The 17,681-nt window shown below is 45.9% G+C and overlaps 1 protein-coding gene and 1 pseudogene across 1 annotated transcript; both read left to right on the forward strand.

Annotated features, from left to right (window-relative positions):
- Window positions 1-3,362: 3,362 nt before the first annotated feature.
- On the forward strand, window positions 3,363-6,105 carry LOC123431475 (disease resistance protein RGA2-like). The gene has a single exon (XM_045115280.1). The coding sequence runs from the start codon at window positions 4,489-4,491 to the stop codon at window positions 6,007-6,009; it is 1,521 nt and encodes a 506-aa protein (XP_044971215.1). The 5' UTR covers window positions 3,363-4,488; the 3' UTR covers window positions 6,010-6,105.
- A 1,354-nt stretch (window positions 6,106-7,459) lies between these two features.
- LOC123431474 lies at window positions 7,460-9,572 on the forward strand (annotated as a pseudogene).
- Window positions 9,573-17,681: the final 8,109 nt, after the last annotated feature.

Genomic DNA, 17,681 nt, shown 5'->3' on the forward strand with positions numbered 1-17,681 from the left:
TGTGAGTTTCCTAATCATGAACTGTTCAAACGTTGCCGCTCCTCCATGCTCAGACACAACATTCTCACCCTGAAACCGAAAGGCTTGATCGTAAATACATTCCAGGCGGTCATCTTCTATAATCATATTGTGCATAATCACACAAGCTGTCATCACCTCCCACAGCTTAATGGTGCTCCAAGTCTTAGATGGTACCGAATGATGCCCCATTGAGATGGCAAAATACCAAACACACGCTTGACGTCCTTCCTAGCACTCTCTTACTCTTGATCAAATCTTTTCCTCTTATCTCCGACAGAGACGGGGATTGTCTTCACAATAGTGGTCCACTGACGATAGATACTGTTACCTAGGTAGTATCCTTTGTCATAGTTGTGGTCGTTGAAGGTAACATTCACCAGTGGGTTGTTGCCTTTCGCAAGCCTTGCAAACATTGGCGAGCGTAGAAGCACGTTGACATCATTATGTGATCCGGCCATGCCAAAAAAAGTGTGTCACATCCAGGATCTTGTGAGACCACGATCTCAAGTATGACGGTCCAAGCCCTGACATGGCCCTTATACTGCCCTTGTCAAGCGGTAGGGCAGTTCTTCCACTCCCAGTGCATGTAGTCTATGTTGCCAAGCATTCCTGGAAAGCCCATGTTGGCATTCATCGCCAACAAGTGGGTTGTATCTTGAGGAGTCGACTCTCTCAAGTACTCAGGGCCAAACACATCAACCATAGCCCTGCAAAACCTATACATGGATTCTAGGCATGTAGACTCGCTCATACGGACGTACTCATCAATGAGATCACCGGGCACTCGTATGCAAGCATCCGGATGGCTACAATGCATTTTTTATAAGATGAGAAGACAATCTTTCCAAGGGAGTCCTCTTTGCACTCGAAATAGTTATCGTATTCGACCACCCCCTCTCTAATACGGTTGAAAACATGTCTAGCCATATGAAAACGCAACCAAAATTTCTGATGTTTGAACATCAGGTTGGTTGTGTCAAAGTAGTCCTTCCAAAGAAGGAAATGGCTGCTCTCTCGGTTACGATTCAACGTCGGAAGGTGTCCCAGGATCGAGCCACGCAACAACGGTTGCTGGCTATTAAGGTGGTGATGGACCAACACGGCAACCAAGATCTCCTCCTCATCATCAGATGAGGAATCGGCGGAGTGTATTTTGTACCACGGCAAACTATCGACCAACTTGCGGGCGTCGTCGAAGGAGCTGGCCGGTGAAGAGGCGCGTGCCTCCCTTGGACCAGATGGTTGGTCTAGAGAAGTCCCGGCGGAGAGACAGTGGTGGCGGCGAGGTGATGACATTGGGGGGAGGTGTATCAGCACCGGAAAATGGGCGTCGGTGCTGACGCGGCGGAGGCGGACGAGGGTTTGCTTTCGATATGGGGTGGGAGAGGATGGCCAATGTGCCACCGACTAGCGGGCTAGGGGAAGGAGTAGGCGGGCGCCGCACAGATCCATCTTGTGTCCACGCTGATGCAAATCAGGCTAAAAATGGGCCGGGAATGGGACGGTAGGCAGACAGAAAGCGGATGCGCCTCCGTTTGGGTCGACACATTGGGCCGAATTTTCCGTCCCCCACTCCTGCACTCCACCACCACCCGCATCCCTGCACCAAGCAACTATCAACCTCATCGATCACATATGACTCCATGGCGATGCCTTCAACAAGGGGCACGATGCAAGTTGCGCGCTATCATCCGATCCAGAAGAACCTATACAAGGAGGGTTTCCCCGGAGTCAAAGGGAAGGGACAACAACCCCATAGCGACGCCTCCAAGGAGGATTGCGACGCCCACATGCGTCACCATCGCCGGTTTCGAAAGGAGCGGGATTTACACCCTGATTTGCGATGACGCCCTACCCAAGATAGCAGGATAACCAGGTGAGGAGTGGTGATGCATGAGCGGTCAAAAGGTGTGCACCTAGGCACGGCCGCCGGCCAACGAGTTGCACCACCACCCACACACGCTGGCCCAGATCAGTCCTGCACCGTCGCTATGCAAATGCAGGTCACCCGCGCAATCCTAGCTCCACGTCGTGCCACGACCATCACCCTGAGCTGCCACCTCCATGCCAGAGGAGGAGAAGCCGCCGCTACCCGCCTCAAAGCGGCCAGATCCAGCATGGCCCGTCGCCCTCCTATGGCAGCGAGACGGCCACGAGGAGCAACATGTGTGCCCCATCGCCACCTTCCCTGGAGTGCACGCGGCCTTCACCGCTGCCCCCTCGAGTGGCGGCGAGACGGGAGGGAGGTGGGATGTGGGAGTGTGGCAGCGTGACGAGGGGTCCCCCGTATCGCTAGAGGAGGGGCGACGCGCGTGCGGGGGGTGGAGGGTGGATTTGAATTTAAACTATGTGTAGATAGGGTAGAAGTCATGTCTTAATAGGACACTTGTTTTCCTAGGTCTCTTATATAATATGAAGGTAAACGCACGATGTAATCAATGCCAATATAATAGCACATGCACAGAGGAGATCCGACAGCATGTGTCGGTGCCCCGGAGGGCCGAGGTGCGGTATTTTGACCGGATCACATGGAAGCCTCGGGTATAGCCTAGTTCAAGGAACCTCGTTAACAAATGTCGGTGTTGTGACTTGTGTGATTACTTAATCCTCGGATGATCGATGGTGGCTCCTGATTTATTTTAACAAGTCGAAATATATTTTGGTACATGCATTCTAGTGGTTCAAAATAATTTAATTATCACGTAGGTATGTGGATGTTACGAGAGCCCCTGCCCTTCACGGCATGCATTAAGGGCTCCTTTGATTCAAAGGAATTCTATATGATTTTTGAAGAATTGAAATTCTTAGGAATTTTTTATACATCGGTCCTTTGATTCATAGGATTGAATTCCATATAATTTCTTTATGAAATCTTTTGTACTACATTTTATAAAAAAATCTAACATCCACTTCAACCTTTTTTATATAATTTCTTTGTTTTTTCTATGATATCAAACACTCATTGCTAAACCTATAGGGTTCAAATGGACATGCCACTCCAACCCTCTAATTTTCCTATTCCCGCGTTTTTAAAATCCTGCAAATCAAAGAGGCCTAAAGTGCTGATGGTGAATGTAGCTTTAGGTGTGGGTCATCTCGTCTTCTTGCGATGACCCAGCCGTGTGTTCGTGTTTTTTTTTCCTTTTTTTGCAAAATACCGTATAAACACCCATGAATGCTCACAAATACGTATATACACTTACTATTATGGATATGTGTATAAACATCCTACTTCAGGAGGAACTTTTATGAGATCTCACATTAGGTGAGATCGTGAGATCAACCTTAAAAATTCATATTTAGACATTTCAAAAAAAAATCTGAAATTATTTCACAACATTCATGTGGGGTATGTCTATCCAAAAAAATTCAGCTCAAAACTCGACGTATATTTGGAGATTAAAAAGAAACAAATTAGAATGTGAAAAGTGGCAGCTTTGGGTGAATAGTACTTTGCCACTATTCACCTCTAATTTTGTTTTTTTGTTTCTATTAATGTAGTTCAAATTAGGTGCTGTAATTTCTTGGGAGTTGAACATTAACCATTGATGTGTGTCTATATTTTTTTAAGAATGTTTGAACATGTAGATTTTTTTTTCAAAAAAAAATAACTCATTGATCTCACCTAATATGAGCCACACAAGTCTCCCCCTACTTTTATGTACGCCTTCAAAAGACTGACATGACTTGAGATTGATAAAGTCACCACAGATGTTCGCTATCATGGACACATCACTTACCATTGAAAAAATAAATCCATAAAATCCTGAAATTGAAGAAGAAAATGCAAACACCCATGTCAAGGCTAAGGCTTGAACCCGGTGGTAATTGCTAAAGGCTTGAATCCATAAATCGATCAATGCAAGTGTATTTTATTTTATTTTGTGTAAAAGGTACTCTTTCACGCTAGAAAAAGTACTCCAAAACCAAAGAAAATATGCATTCGAGTGAGAGTTGGTTGGCGAAAAGAAACTTAAATATCTCAGACACATTTCTAAAAATCAGGATCAACATCCACCTATCCTCTTGTCCAAATCACTCCATATGCATCTTATAAACTAATTTGAAATATGCCAAACGGGCAGTGGCCTATTTGGAATTAACTCTTTTTTACAATGGCAATTTTCTTGAGTCACTTTTTGCAGTGGCATTTTTCAATGCACGAAGTTGGCAGTGACATGTACCAAATTAACCCTATAAATATTTTTGCAATTTTTTTAACCCTACAAGTAATAAAAGAAAAGGAAGTAGCAATTCCACACAACACGTCAAGTCAAAACCCAATTTCACACGGCAGGCAAAGACTCACACTACCTTGACATAGTCAGACACCTTCTAACTTTTCCAAATTGAGCAACACCTCCATGACTTGACGCCCAACTAGCTAGTATCACCCATTGCTATTTTTATCCCTCTTTCATTGCAGCACTTGAGCTCAGAGTCAAGAGTCGAGGAGGTTTACAATCAATGGATATCCTCATCTCAGCAATCGCAGGTGACCTTGTCGGCAGGTCGATGTCGTTTTTGATCAGCAAATACTTCCAGCAGCAACCTGACGTCAGCAAGATTGCCCAGAGGCTACAGAGTGTTGTATTGAGAATCGACACCGTCGTCGAGGAGGCCCAGGGGAGGGACATCACTAATCAGGGTATGCTCTGTCAGCTCAAGATGTTGAGGGAAGAAATGTACAGAGGACACTATGTTCTTGATGCCTTGAGATTCCGACCCGCCCTCGACGAGGAAGGAGAGGAGGGGATGAGCCACTCATTGGCTGTGCCGCGTAAATCCAGTCCAGCCAAACGGCTCCGTTTCTCTCGCACCAGCAGCAGCAGCAGAGAAGCACTGTTAATTGACACAAATAGGAACATACGACAAGAGCTGCAACAGATGGTTGATACCCTTGAAGACACCATGGATGGTATGAAGGAGTTTCTTTTCTTCTTGGAGTTATATCCTCGGATGCTGCGCGAACCTTACGGCACATATTTGTTCTTGGACAATTGCATATTTGGTCGCCAAACGGAACGGCGGCGGATTCTGAATTTCTTGATGTGTCCTAGTGCTACTCCAGATTTGGCTATACTTCCGATCGTTGGCCCAATAAGAGTAGGGAAGAGCACTCTTGTTGAGAATATCTGTAGAGATGATAGTGTGCGCGATCGCTTCTCAATGATCCTCTTCTTTCCGGAAGGCAGTCTCAAGGATGAAAGAGTGGTCAACCTGAGAGAAAACAATATTAAATTCAGACATCAGAATTTTGCTTCTCAAAACAGGTTGCTGATTATTATCGAAACAGCCAACGATATTAACGAGGAAACATGGAGAAGGCTGAAATCTTCTGCAACATGCATGACACCTTGCGGTGAGAGCAAAATCATAATCACCAGTTGGTCAGATAGAATTGTGAATCTGGGAACAACGGAAGCACTTCGACTGGACTATCTCCCACAAGAAGCTTACTGGCATTTTTTCAAGTCACTCGTATTCAGAAGCACAAACTCTGATGAGCAGCCAAAACTGGCAACAATGGCCATGGAGATCGCTTTGGAACTGCGACAGTGTTTCACAAGCGCGCGTATCGCTGCTGGGATATTGCGAGATAACTTTAATGCTCGATTCTGGCGCACGGTTCTTGATTGTGTGAGAGAAAGTAAACAGACAAATCTCCTTATGTTTGACCAGCACCCATACCTTCGTTTGCGGGAAGATGCACCGATGTATTGTTGGAGATTGGTGAAGGGACACAGATATTTCTTCATTTGCAACCATCATCAGTCAGAATCCAGTGAGAATGTCCCCAAGATCAATCTGCAGGACATCATGTTAGGATGTGGTGGTAAACTACCCTGTGGAGAATTTGAGGCTCTTGCATGGAGGTCTCGCATACCGCCCTACTACAACTACACGGTAAGCTGTAAGATGCAAGCACCACAACTTACCGTGGGAAGGAAGAAGCGTGTGCATCAAGAGGAAGAACATTTTGTTTGAGTAGCACACTGTCTGTGACTCATATCATGTATGTTACGATGTTGTCCTGCGAATTAGGAAATATTATTCCTCTGCCTTAATTAAGGAGTTTTGTCAAGTTAGTTAACACATATGTCTATTAACATGTAGGCATGGAGGACTTCTATCCTCCTAGCATAAGTTTGCATGTCGAGTACATCATGCTTGTGTTTGGAAAGTACTTTCAGATTCAAAACAGTGTTTGCACTGCCGGTTAAATCAGAGTCCAAGACAAAATGTATTTATAGATTTGACTGCTAGAGTCCTGTCCGTATCCTATTGGGCAAAAGTCAACATTTTCAATTCCTCTGTCACATTTAATTTCTGTAACAGATTCTTTTCTTAACTCCGCCTATGTTGTCTGAACATAGCCGGTCTCAAGACCGGGGTAAAGGAGGAGGGTTGTGATAGGCTTGGCGAGCCAACATCAAAAGTTCAAAACTCAGCCACTCTTATGGAGATGAAACATATTCTTTTCTTGCTGGGTTTAAAGATCAGAAAGATAAGCTGGAACGGGAGTAGTGGCATTACCTGGAGCTCCAACGGTGAGGAAGTTGTTGGTTTCTTGTCTATCATCCCACAAACTGAGCTACATTTTCTATCTTATTGACTCGAAGAGAAGAGAATCAGATAAACCAATGGGAGAAGGAAAAAATTAGATTGACTTTTCCCGCGTTCTAGTTCCAGTATCAACAGACAAAGGCCAAAATGGGGTATAAGCAAACTACATACCAACTTCCTATTACACAATAATACTAGTATGAGTGCTTCATAAAAACTTATGGCATCATTTACAACTTACAGTGTAAAAATGATTATAAGTGTCATAAAAGTACATAACACTGCAATCAGATGTTCAGGTGAAACTCTATGTGCTAATGAGGTAACAAAGACTTTATTAACAGTGAAGAAGGTGAGAATGGACAAAATAGTCAGTTAACACTGCATAAATTTTATATCAGATAAGTAGATGTTCTTGTTCAGGATGACTAAATTTTGGCTAGACAATAATTGCTAAGGCATTCATGACTTCCATGATTCAACGGGAAAAACAATCTCAAAGTCACAGATAGCTGAATTAACCAGTAATAGTTATGTGGCTATGGAGCCCCTCAGAGGATTCTGCATTGCTAATGTGGTAGTAATAACTCCAAATGGGGTATTATCACTTGGTCGAACGGGGAGCTCACTGTTCTGGTTCAAGAAATACGTACATTCCGCTATGCCACAATGCATCCCCTCTATCCTTAACAGCTCATTTAGTATCAAACCAGTGACATGAGTTGAAACCTGCCCAGAATTTTGGCAGGGCGATCATTAGCTTACTGAAGTTACCTATATGTGAAAGATGCACTGTACAGACGTTGCTCGTCCAGCATTTTGCGTTGAAAAGCCAACGAAGAGAAACAACTATAATAGAGGGTTCCTGTCAATAGCAGATCAATGAGAAACAAGATATGGCTAGGATCAGGGGCAACTGACTGACTACCTGGCAGGAAGGTTGAAGCTGAAGCCCACCATACTGCCTGCAATTTTACAGAGAAGATGAATGTTATTGGTAACTGTGGTAGTTCAAATGTTGTGTGTATTCTGCTTATTGATTAATCCCAACAGTAGCCTATGAAGGATAAACAATTCCAACACTGATATATGAAGGCTCCATCCTTGTAGAACAGTCTACACAAATTAAGTCCAAGTTATAACTCGTCAAAGGAAAAAGGGTCCAAGTCAGAGTCAATTCCACAAGGCAGGCAAAGACCCACACAGAAATTGGTAAGGCACCACCACATCATATATATATATATATATGGCATGCCGATCCATCCCTTCACTTCTAATATTCCATACAGAACACAGCCCATGACTTGACGCCCAAATAGATATCCTCATTGATAATATTCCATCCAGTACTGATTGCTAATTTTATGATATCCCTCGTCCATTGCACCACTGGAGCTCTGAGTCGAGGAGGTTCACAATCAATGGATATCCTCGTCTCTGCGATCGCAGGTGACCTCATCAGCAGGTCAGCTTCCTTCGTGATCAGCAAATACTTCCAGCAGCAGGCTGGCATCCACAGGATTCTACAGAGGCTACAGAGTGTTGTACAGAGAATCGACATCATCGTCCAGGAGGCCGAGGCGCGGCGCATCACCAACCAGGGGATGCTCCGTCAGCTCAACATGTTGAGACAAGGAATGTACAGAGGTCACGACGTTCTCGATGCCTTGAGGTTCCAAGCGGCTCTCGACGAGGAGGGGGAGGAGGAGATGAGCCACTTGTCATCTGCACTGTCAAAATCCATTCCAATCAAACGCCTTCGTTTCTCTCGCACCCGCAGTGGTAGCAGCAACAGAGAAGCAACAGTAACATGCGAGAAGAGCTACAACGGATGGTTGATAGCCTTGAACACACCGTGGCTGGTATGAAGGAGTTTCTTTTCTTCTTGGAGTTATATCCTCGGATCCTCCGCCAACCTTATGGCACGTATCTGCTATTGGACAACTGCATGTTTGGTCGCCAAATGGATAGGGAACGGGTTCTGGATTTCTTGCTTCATCCTGGTGCTACTTCAGAGTTGGCTGTACTTCCGATTGTTGGTCCAAGAAGAGTAGGGAAGAGCACCCTTGTTGAGTATGTCTGTAGAGATGAGAGTGTGCGTGGTCACTTTTCGTTGATCTTGTTCTTTCCAGAAGGTACTCTCAAGGATGAAGGAGTTATTGACCTGAAAGGAAACAATATTAATGGTCTAGTCAGACATAAAAATTATGCTTCTCAAAACAGGTTGCTCATTATTGTTGAACTAGCCGAGGACATTAACGAGGAAACACTGAGGAGGCTGAAATCTTCCGCAACCTGCATGACACCGTGCGGTGGGAGCAAAATTATAATCACCAGTCGATCAGATAAAATCGTGAGTCTGGGAACAACGGAAGCACTTGGACTGGACTATCTCTCTCAAGAAGCTTATTGGCATTTTTTCAAGTTGCTTGCATTCGGAAGCACATACCCTGATGAGCAGCCAAAACTGGCAACAATGGCAATGGAGATCGCTTCGGAACACAGACAGTGTTTCACAAGCACGCATATCACTGCTGGGATACTGCGAGGTAACTTCAATGTTCGATTTTGGAGAACGATGCTTGAATGTGTGAGAACATATAAACAGACACATCTCCGTATGTTTGACCAGCACCCAAACGGACCTTCATCTACGGGAAGATGCACCAGTGTATTGTTGGAGATTGGCGGGCAGCAGCAAATATTTCTTGGTTTGCAACCATCATCAGTTAGGTTCCAGTGAGGAGGTCCCCAAGATCAGTGTGCAGGACATCATCTTGGGGCGTGGTGGCACACTACCACGTGGGAAATTTGAGGCTCTTGCATGGAGGTCCCGCATACCACCCTACTACAACTACACGATAATCTGCAAGATGCAAGCACCACAACTTACAGCAGGAAGCAAGAAGCGGGCGCACCAGGAAGAAAAACATTTCATTTGAGTAACACAATGTATGTGACTCACATCATGTATGCTACTGCCATGTCTTGCGAATTAGGAAATATTATTATAGTGTCTTTTATGAGTCTTCCCAAGTTAGTTAGCATATATGTATGTTAGTGTGTTTGGTTAAGTGTTTTCAGATTCGAGGCAATTTTTGCATTGCCGGTTAAATTGGAATTCAACAAGTTGAATTTATATTAGCTGCAAAACAGACAAAGGCCTATAATAGGGTACAAGCAAACTACATGCCAGCTTCTCTAATGAGCAACAATGCTAGCATGTGTTTGTATATCCAACTCTCGGGTGCTTACAATCTAAAAATGGTTATAATGTTCATAAAATACATAACACAAGGTTGAAGAAGCATCAGATATTCGGCTGAAGCTCGAGCTATGTGCCCATGAGAGAACAAAGACTTTATTTAATAGCATATAAGGTGAGAATGGAGATAATAGTCAGTTAACGTTGCATCTATTTCACATCTCTGATACTTACATCTGTAAAAAGAAGTTTGTGAGAAATGCGTGGCGATGTAGAAACAGCTGGTGCGAGTTTATCAGGAATTGCTATGTGAACACTGCATGGAAGCTTGTCCGAATGTTGAGCACGGCAATGAAGCCCTGTTATTTTAGTATCTGAAAACTCTGTTATTTTTCAAATGTTGTAAACAATTGTAAGTTCCTTTGCACCAAACAAGAAGTTTGTGACTAATGTGTGGCAATTAATGTGGAAGGAAGCTTATGGCGAACCGCGCGCGAGTTCATCGGAAATTGCTAGTAGAAAAATTCTAGATGCTGCTGCCTGCTGCTAGTTTGAGTGAAAATCAACATGGGGGTGCAGTGAAAGAAGTCCCAAGAACAAGGGTTCAGAAATGAAGCACTACTCAGATTGGTCATGGAGAAGCACGAGATCCAACTGTTCTGTACCCTATTGCCTCGTCTGTGTGTGGTGGTGGCTGCAGTACCTGGAGCAAAGGGGCGGCGAGGCAGCGGCCGCCGGCGGCGGGAACGCCGGGCCCTCCGGAGGGGGCTGTGCTGGCAACGATGAGGACCTCCCCTGCAAGAGCGCGAGGGGGCTCATGTCCTGGAGGGCGTGCGAGCCCGCCGCCGGACGGAGCCGCGCGGGATTTGTTGCCGGCGGTGAGCAATAAAAGGAGTAGCTAGGCTAGCAGCCAGAGTGAGCAGGAGGTTCCTCTGGGCTGGGCTTTGGGTGAACCAGACCAGGCCGGATTCTGCGCCGGGCTTAACAACAAGGCCTGCTCTTAAAATCCCCAAGTTGAGCCCGGCCTGGCCCAGCCCAAACACCAATTCATACAGGGAGCAACTAGTTAGCAAGCGCTTTCTAACTGGATGTACAAGATATATAGTGCATTTAAGAAAGTACTGATTGCTAGGGTTTAGGGTTCTTCTACTCCGACGGCGCCACGCCGCCGTCGAGGCTTTCTTTTGTTAACCTCCGACGTTGTATCTCGTCCCTCTCCTGTCGCGAGCTCTGGGACTGATAAAGGGATCGACTTTGTCCTTCCACTCGGTCTCGAAGCGAGCGCGGGACCTAGGGTTTCTTGACCGACGACAATGGCATCTTCATCCTCGACCAGTGCTCCTCATGGCACGGCCCTGGGGGGATGGAAGGGGAAATCTCCCGTCGATCTGGAGACGGCGATGAAGAAAATGAAGTTGAGGAATCTAAATTGGATGAAGTGATAGTAGGGGACGAGGAGATCTCCAAGTTTACTGAGGAAACACGCTGGCTTGCGGTGGTTAAAGTGAACACGACGAAGCCTTTTTAGCGTCGAGTCTTTCAAAACGACGATGAAATTCATCTCGCGGCTGACGTATGATCCCGCGATCCACGAGGTGGACGACAACCTGTTCATCATCCAGATGTTCTGTGTTGGGGACTGGAACAGAGTTATGCACCAAGGTCCTTGGATCTTCAGGGGTCTCATGGTCATCATCGAGGAGTATGACGACAAGGGCAAGCCGCACGCGGTCGTTCTCAATCGGGTGCATGTGTGGACACAGGATACATGATACTCGAGAGTTATACCGTAGGGAGGTGGTGCTCGATCAGCTAGCGCGTCGCATTGGCCAGGTTAAGAGTGTTGAGATGAATCCTTCTAGGGTTTTTGAGGTCAACTATGTGCGTGTCCGAGTCAAAATCAAGGTAGATGAACCTCTGGTCCGTTTCACTCCGCTATATATCCATCACAGTGGAAGGAAGTCTACTGTTGCTAGTGAAGTATGAGAAAATTTCTTTCTTCTGTGAGGTCTGTGGCATAATGGGGCACATATTGGAAGAGTGTGGCAATGGCATCCATGGCCGTGATGAGATTGAGTACGCGCAGTGGATGGTAGCTACTAGAAGAAGCCTCTCGTCAAATCTGTTGGGTTACGTAGCATAAATTCAAAATTTTCCTACGCATATCCAGATCTTCCTATGGAGAGACCAGCAACGAGAGAGGGGTAAGAGCATCTTCATACCTTTGAAGATCACTAAGCAGAAGCGTTGCTAGAACGCGGTTGATGGATTCGTACTCGCAGCGATTCTGATCTAGTGCCGAACTACGTCACCTCCGCGTTCAACACACGTGCAGGCCGGTGACGTCTCCCGCACCTTGATCCAGCAAGGAGGAGGGAGAGGTTGGGGAAGAACTCCAGCAGCACGACGGCGTGGTGTCGATGGAGAGACGAGGTCTCCCGGCAGGGCTTCGCCAAGCACCGGCAGAGAGGAGGAGAAAGAAGGGCAGGGCTGCGCCGAGGGAGAGGGAGAAGTCTGTTTCCCAAGGGCCAAAATCCCTCTCTGTTTATAGGGGGAGGGGGAGGGGCTGCGCCACCCCTAGGGTTCCCTCCCTAGGTGGTGCGGCAGCCACAAGATGGGAAGGGGGGGGGGCGGCTAGGGTGGGGAGGGGGTGGCGCACCACCTGGTGGGCCTTAGGCCCACCTGGCTTAGGGTTTGCCCCCCTTTTCTCTTCCCACGCATTGGGCTGAGTGGGGAGGCGCACCAGCCCACCTAGGGGCTGGTTCCCTTCCCCACTTGGCCCACCTTACCTCCCGGGGTCGTTGTCCCCCTTCGGTGGACCCACGGGGCCACCTCCGGTGGTCCCTGTACGTTACCGGTGATGCCCGAAACACTTCCGGTATCCGAAACCATCCGTCCTATATATCAATCTTTACCTCCGGACCATTCCGGAGCTCCTCGTGACGTCCGGGATCTCATCCGGGACTCCGAATAACTTTCGGTAACCTCGTATAACAATTCCCTATAACCCTAGCGTCATCGAACCTTAAGTGTGTAGACCCTACGGGTTCGGGAGACAGGCAGACATGACCGAGACGCCTCTCCGACCAATAACCATCAGCGGGGTCTGGATACCCATGGTGGCTCCCACTTGCTCCACGATGATCTCATCGGATTAACCACGATGTCAAGGATTCAATCAATCCCGTATACGATTCCCTTTGTCTGTCGGTATAGAACTTACCCGAGATTCGATCGTCGGTATACCTATACCTTGTTCAATCTCGTTACCGGTAAGTCTCTTTACTCGTTCCGTAGCACATCATCGTGTGACTAACTCCTTAGTCACATTGAGCTCATGATGATGTTCTACCGAGTGGGCCCAGAGATACCTCTCCGTCACACGGAGTGACAAATCTCGATCTCGATTCGTACCAACCCAACAGACACTTTCAGAGATACCCGTAGTGCACCTTTATAGTCACCCAGTTACGTTGTGACGTTTGATACACCCAAAGCACTCCTACGGTATCCGGGAGTTGCACAATCTCACGGTCGAAGGAAAAGACACTTGACATTAGAAAAGCTTTAGCATACGAACAATACGATCTAGTGCTATGCTTAGGATTGGGTCTTGTCCATCACATCATTCTCCCAATGATATGATCCCGTTATCAATGACATCTAATGCCCATGATCAGGAAACCATGATCATCTATTCACTAACGAGCTAGTCAACTAGAGGCTTGCTAGGGACACATTGTGATCTATTTATTCACACATGTATTACTGTTTCCTGTTAATACAATTATAGCATGAACAATAGACGATTATCATGAACAAGGAAATATGATAATAACCATTTTATTATTGCCTCTAGGGCATATTTCTAATAGTCTCCCACTTGCACTAGAGTCAGTAATCTAGTTACATTGTGATGTATCGAACACCCATAGCATTATGGTGTTGATCATGTTTTGCTCGTGGAAGAGGTTTAGTCAATGGGTCTGCAATATTCAGATCCGTATGTACTTTACAAATATCTATCACTCCACTCTGGACATGGTCCTGGATGGAGTTGTAGTGGTGTTTGATGTGCTTCGTCTTCCGATGAAACCTGGGCTCCTTGGCTATGGCAATGGCCCCAGTGTTATCACAGAAGAGTGTCATTGGACCCGACGTGCTTGGAACCACTCCAAGGTCGGTGATGAGCTCCTTCATCCAAATTCCTTTATGAGCTGCTTCTGAAGCAGCTATGTACTCCGCTTCACATGTAGATGCTGCCACGACTTCTTGCTTGCTGCTGCACCAGCTCACTGCCCCACCATTCAACACATATACGTATCCGGTCTGTGACTTAGAGTCATTCGGATCTGTGTCGAAGCTAGCATCGACGTAACCCTTTACGACGAGCTCTTCGTCATCTCCATAAACGAGAAACATTTCCTTAGTCCTTTTCAGGTACTTAAGGATATTCTTGACCGTTGTCCAGTGTTCCATACCGGGATCACTTTGGTACCTCCCGACCAAGCTTATGGCAAGGTTTATATTAGGTCTGGTACACATCATGGCATACATTAGAGAGCCCACGGCTAATGCGCAGGGGACATAACTCATCTTCTCTCTATCTGCTGCCGTGGTCGGCGACTGAGTCTTACTCAATCTCATACCTTGCAAAACTAGCAAGAACCCTTTCTTTGAGTTTTCCATATTGAACTTCTTCAATATCTTGTCAAGGTATGTACTTTGCGAAAGACCTATGAGGCGTCTTGATCTATCTCTATAGATCTTGATGCCTAATATGTATGCAGCTTCTCCAAGGTCCTTCATTGAAAAACTTTTGTTCAAATAGGCCTTTATGCTCTCCAACATCTCTATATTATTCCCCATCAATAATATGTCATCCACATACAGTATGAGGAAAGCTACAGAGCTCCCACTCACTTTCTTGTACAGACAGGCTTCTCCGTAAACCTGTATGAACCCAAACGCTTTAATCACCTCATTAAAGCGAATGTTCCAACTCCGAGATGCTTGCACCAGCCCATAGATGGAGCGCTGGAGCTTGCACACTTTGTTAGCACCTTTAGGGTCGACAAAACCTTCTGGTTGCATCATATACAACTCTTCCTTAAGGTTCCCGTTAAGGAACGCTGTTTTGACGTCCATTTGCCAAATTTCATAATCATAAAAGGCGGCAATTGCTAACATGATTCAGACTGATTTTAGCTTCGCTACGAGAGAGAAAGTCTCTTCGTAGTCAACTCCTTGAATTTGTCAAAAACCCTTTGCGACAAGTCGAGCTTTGTAAACGGTTACATTACCGTTTGCATCAGTCTTCTTCTTGAAGATCCATTTATTTTCTATGGATCGCCGGTCATCGGGCAAGTCCCCCAAAGTCCATACTTTGTTCTCATACATGGATCCTATCTCGGATTTCATAGCCTCAAGCCATTTGTTGGAATCCGGGCCCGCCATCGCTTCTTCATAGTTCGAAGGTTCACCGTTGTCTAACAACATGATTTCCATCACAGGGTTGCCGTACGACTCTGGTGCGGAGCGTGCCCTTGTGGACCTTCGCGGTTCAGTAGTAACTTGATCCGAAGCTTCATGATCATCATCATTAACTTCCTCTTCAGTTGGTGTAGGCGCCACAGGAACTACTTCCCGCGCTGCACTACTATCCTGTTCGAGAGGGGGTGTAATTACCTCATCAAGTTCTACGTTCCTCCCACTTACTTCTTTCGAGAGAAACTCTTTCTCTAGAAAGGATCCGTTCTTGGCAACAAAGGTTTTACCTTCGGATCTAAAATAGAAGGTATACCCAATAGTTTCCTTAGGGTATCCTATGAATATGCATTTCTCCGCTTTGGGTTCGAGCTTTTCTGGTTGAAGTTTCTTCACATAAGCATCGCAGCCCCAAACTTTAAGAAACGACAACTTAGGTTTCTTGCCAAACCATAGTTCATACGGTGTCGTCTCAACGGATTTAGACGGTGCCCTATTTAAAGTGAATGCTGTAGTTTCTAATGCATATCCCCAAAATGATAGCGGTAGGTCGGTAAGAGACATCATAGATCGTACCATATCTAATAAAGTGTGATTACGACGTTCAGACACTCAGTTGCGTTGCGGTGTGCCAGGCGGCGTCAGTTGTGAAACGATTCCACACTTCCTTAGGCGTGTGCCAAACTCGTGACTCAAATATTCTCCTCCATGATCAGATGGCAGACATTTAATTTTTCTGTCTTGATTCTCAACCTCACTCTGAAATTCCTTGAACTTTTCAAACATCTCAGATTTGTGCTTCATCAAGTAGATATACACATACCTACTCAAATCATCGGTGAGAGTGAGAACATAACGATAGCCACCGCGAGCTTCAACGTTCATTGGACCACACAGATCAGTATGTATTATTTCCAATAAGTCGGTTGCTCTCTCCATTATTCCTGAGAATGGAGTCTTAGTCGTCTTGCCCATGAGGCACGGTTCGCATGTGTCAAATGATTCAAAGTCAAGAGACTCTAATAGTCCATCAGTATGGAGCTTCTTCATGCGCTTAACGCCGATATGACCAAGGCGGCAGTGCCACAAGTATGTGGGACTATAATTATCAACTTTACATCTTTTGGTACTTCCACTATGAATATGTGTAACATCACGATAGAGATTCATCAAGAATAAACCATTCACCAGTGGAGCATGACCATAAAACATATCACTCATATAAATAGAACAACCATTATTCTCTGACTTAAATGAGTAGCCATCTCGCATTAAGAAAGACCCTGATACAATGTTCATGCTTAAAGCTGGTACTAAATAACAACTATTAAGGTTTAAGACTAATCCCGACGGTAGATATAGAGGGAGCATGCCGACGGCGATTACATCGACCTTGGAACCATTCCCGACGCGCATCGTCACCTCGTCCTTGGCCAGTCTCCGCTTATTCCGCAGTTCCTGCTTTGAGTTGCAAATGTGAGCAACAACACCGGTATCAAATACCCAGGAGCTACTACGAGCGCTGGTAAGGTACACATCAATAACATGTATATCACATATACCTTTAACGTTGCCGACCTTCTTGTCCGCTAAGTATTTGGGGCAGTTCCGCTTCCAATGACCTTTTCCCTTGCAATAGAAGCACTCAGTCTCAGGCTTGGGTCCATTCTTTTTCTTCTTCCCGGCATCTGGCTTACCGGGCGCGGCAACAGCTTTGCCGTCTTTCTTGAAATTCTTCTTACCCTTGCCTTTCTTGAAACTAGTGGTCTTGTTGACCATCAACACTTGATGCTCTTTCTTGATTTCTACTTCTGCAGACTTGAACATCGAATACAACTCGGGAATGGTCTTCTCCATCCCTTGCATGTCGTAGTTAAGCACAAAGCCTTTGTAGCTTGGTGGGAGAGACTGGAGGATTCTGTCAATTATAGCATCATCCGGAAGTTCGACTCCAAGTGAAGTCAGATGACCGTGTAACCCAGACATTTTGAGTATGTGCTCACTGACAGAACTGTTCTCCTCCATCTTACAGCTAAAGAACTTGTCGGAGACTTCATATCTCTCGACACGGGCATGAGCTTGAAAAACTAGCTTCAGCTCCTGGAACACCTCATGTGCTCCGTGTTGCTCAAAATGCCTTTGGAGCCCCGTTTCTAAACTGTATAACATGCCACACCTAACCAGAGAGTAGTCATCACTCCGCGTTTGCCAGACGTTCAGAATGTCCTGGGCTGCTGCGGGAGCGGGAGGGTCACCTAGCGGCGCATCAAGGACATAAGCCTTTTTAGCTGCTTCAAGGATGAGCTTCAAGTTGCGAACCCAGTCCGCATAGTTGCTACCATCATCTTTCAACTTGTTTTTCTCTAGGAATGCGTTGAAATTGAGGTTGACGTTGGCCATC

The sequence above is a fragment of the Hordeum vulgare genome, chromosome 2H (assembly GCF_904849725.1).
Source record: "Hordeum vulgare subsp. vulgare chromosome 2H, MorexV3_pseudomolecules_assembly, whole genome shotgun sequence".
Classification (NCBI taxonomy): Eukaryota; Viridiplantae; Streptophyta; class Magnoliopsida; order Poales; family Poaceae; genus Hordeum; species Hordeum vulgare.

Bases quoted from the DNA above. Each gene is read 5' to 3' on its own strand.
- LOC123431475 (XM_045115280.1), top strand. From the start codon at position 4,489: ATGGATATCCTCATCTCAGCAATCGCAGGTGACCTTGTCGGCAGGTCG.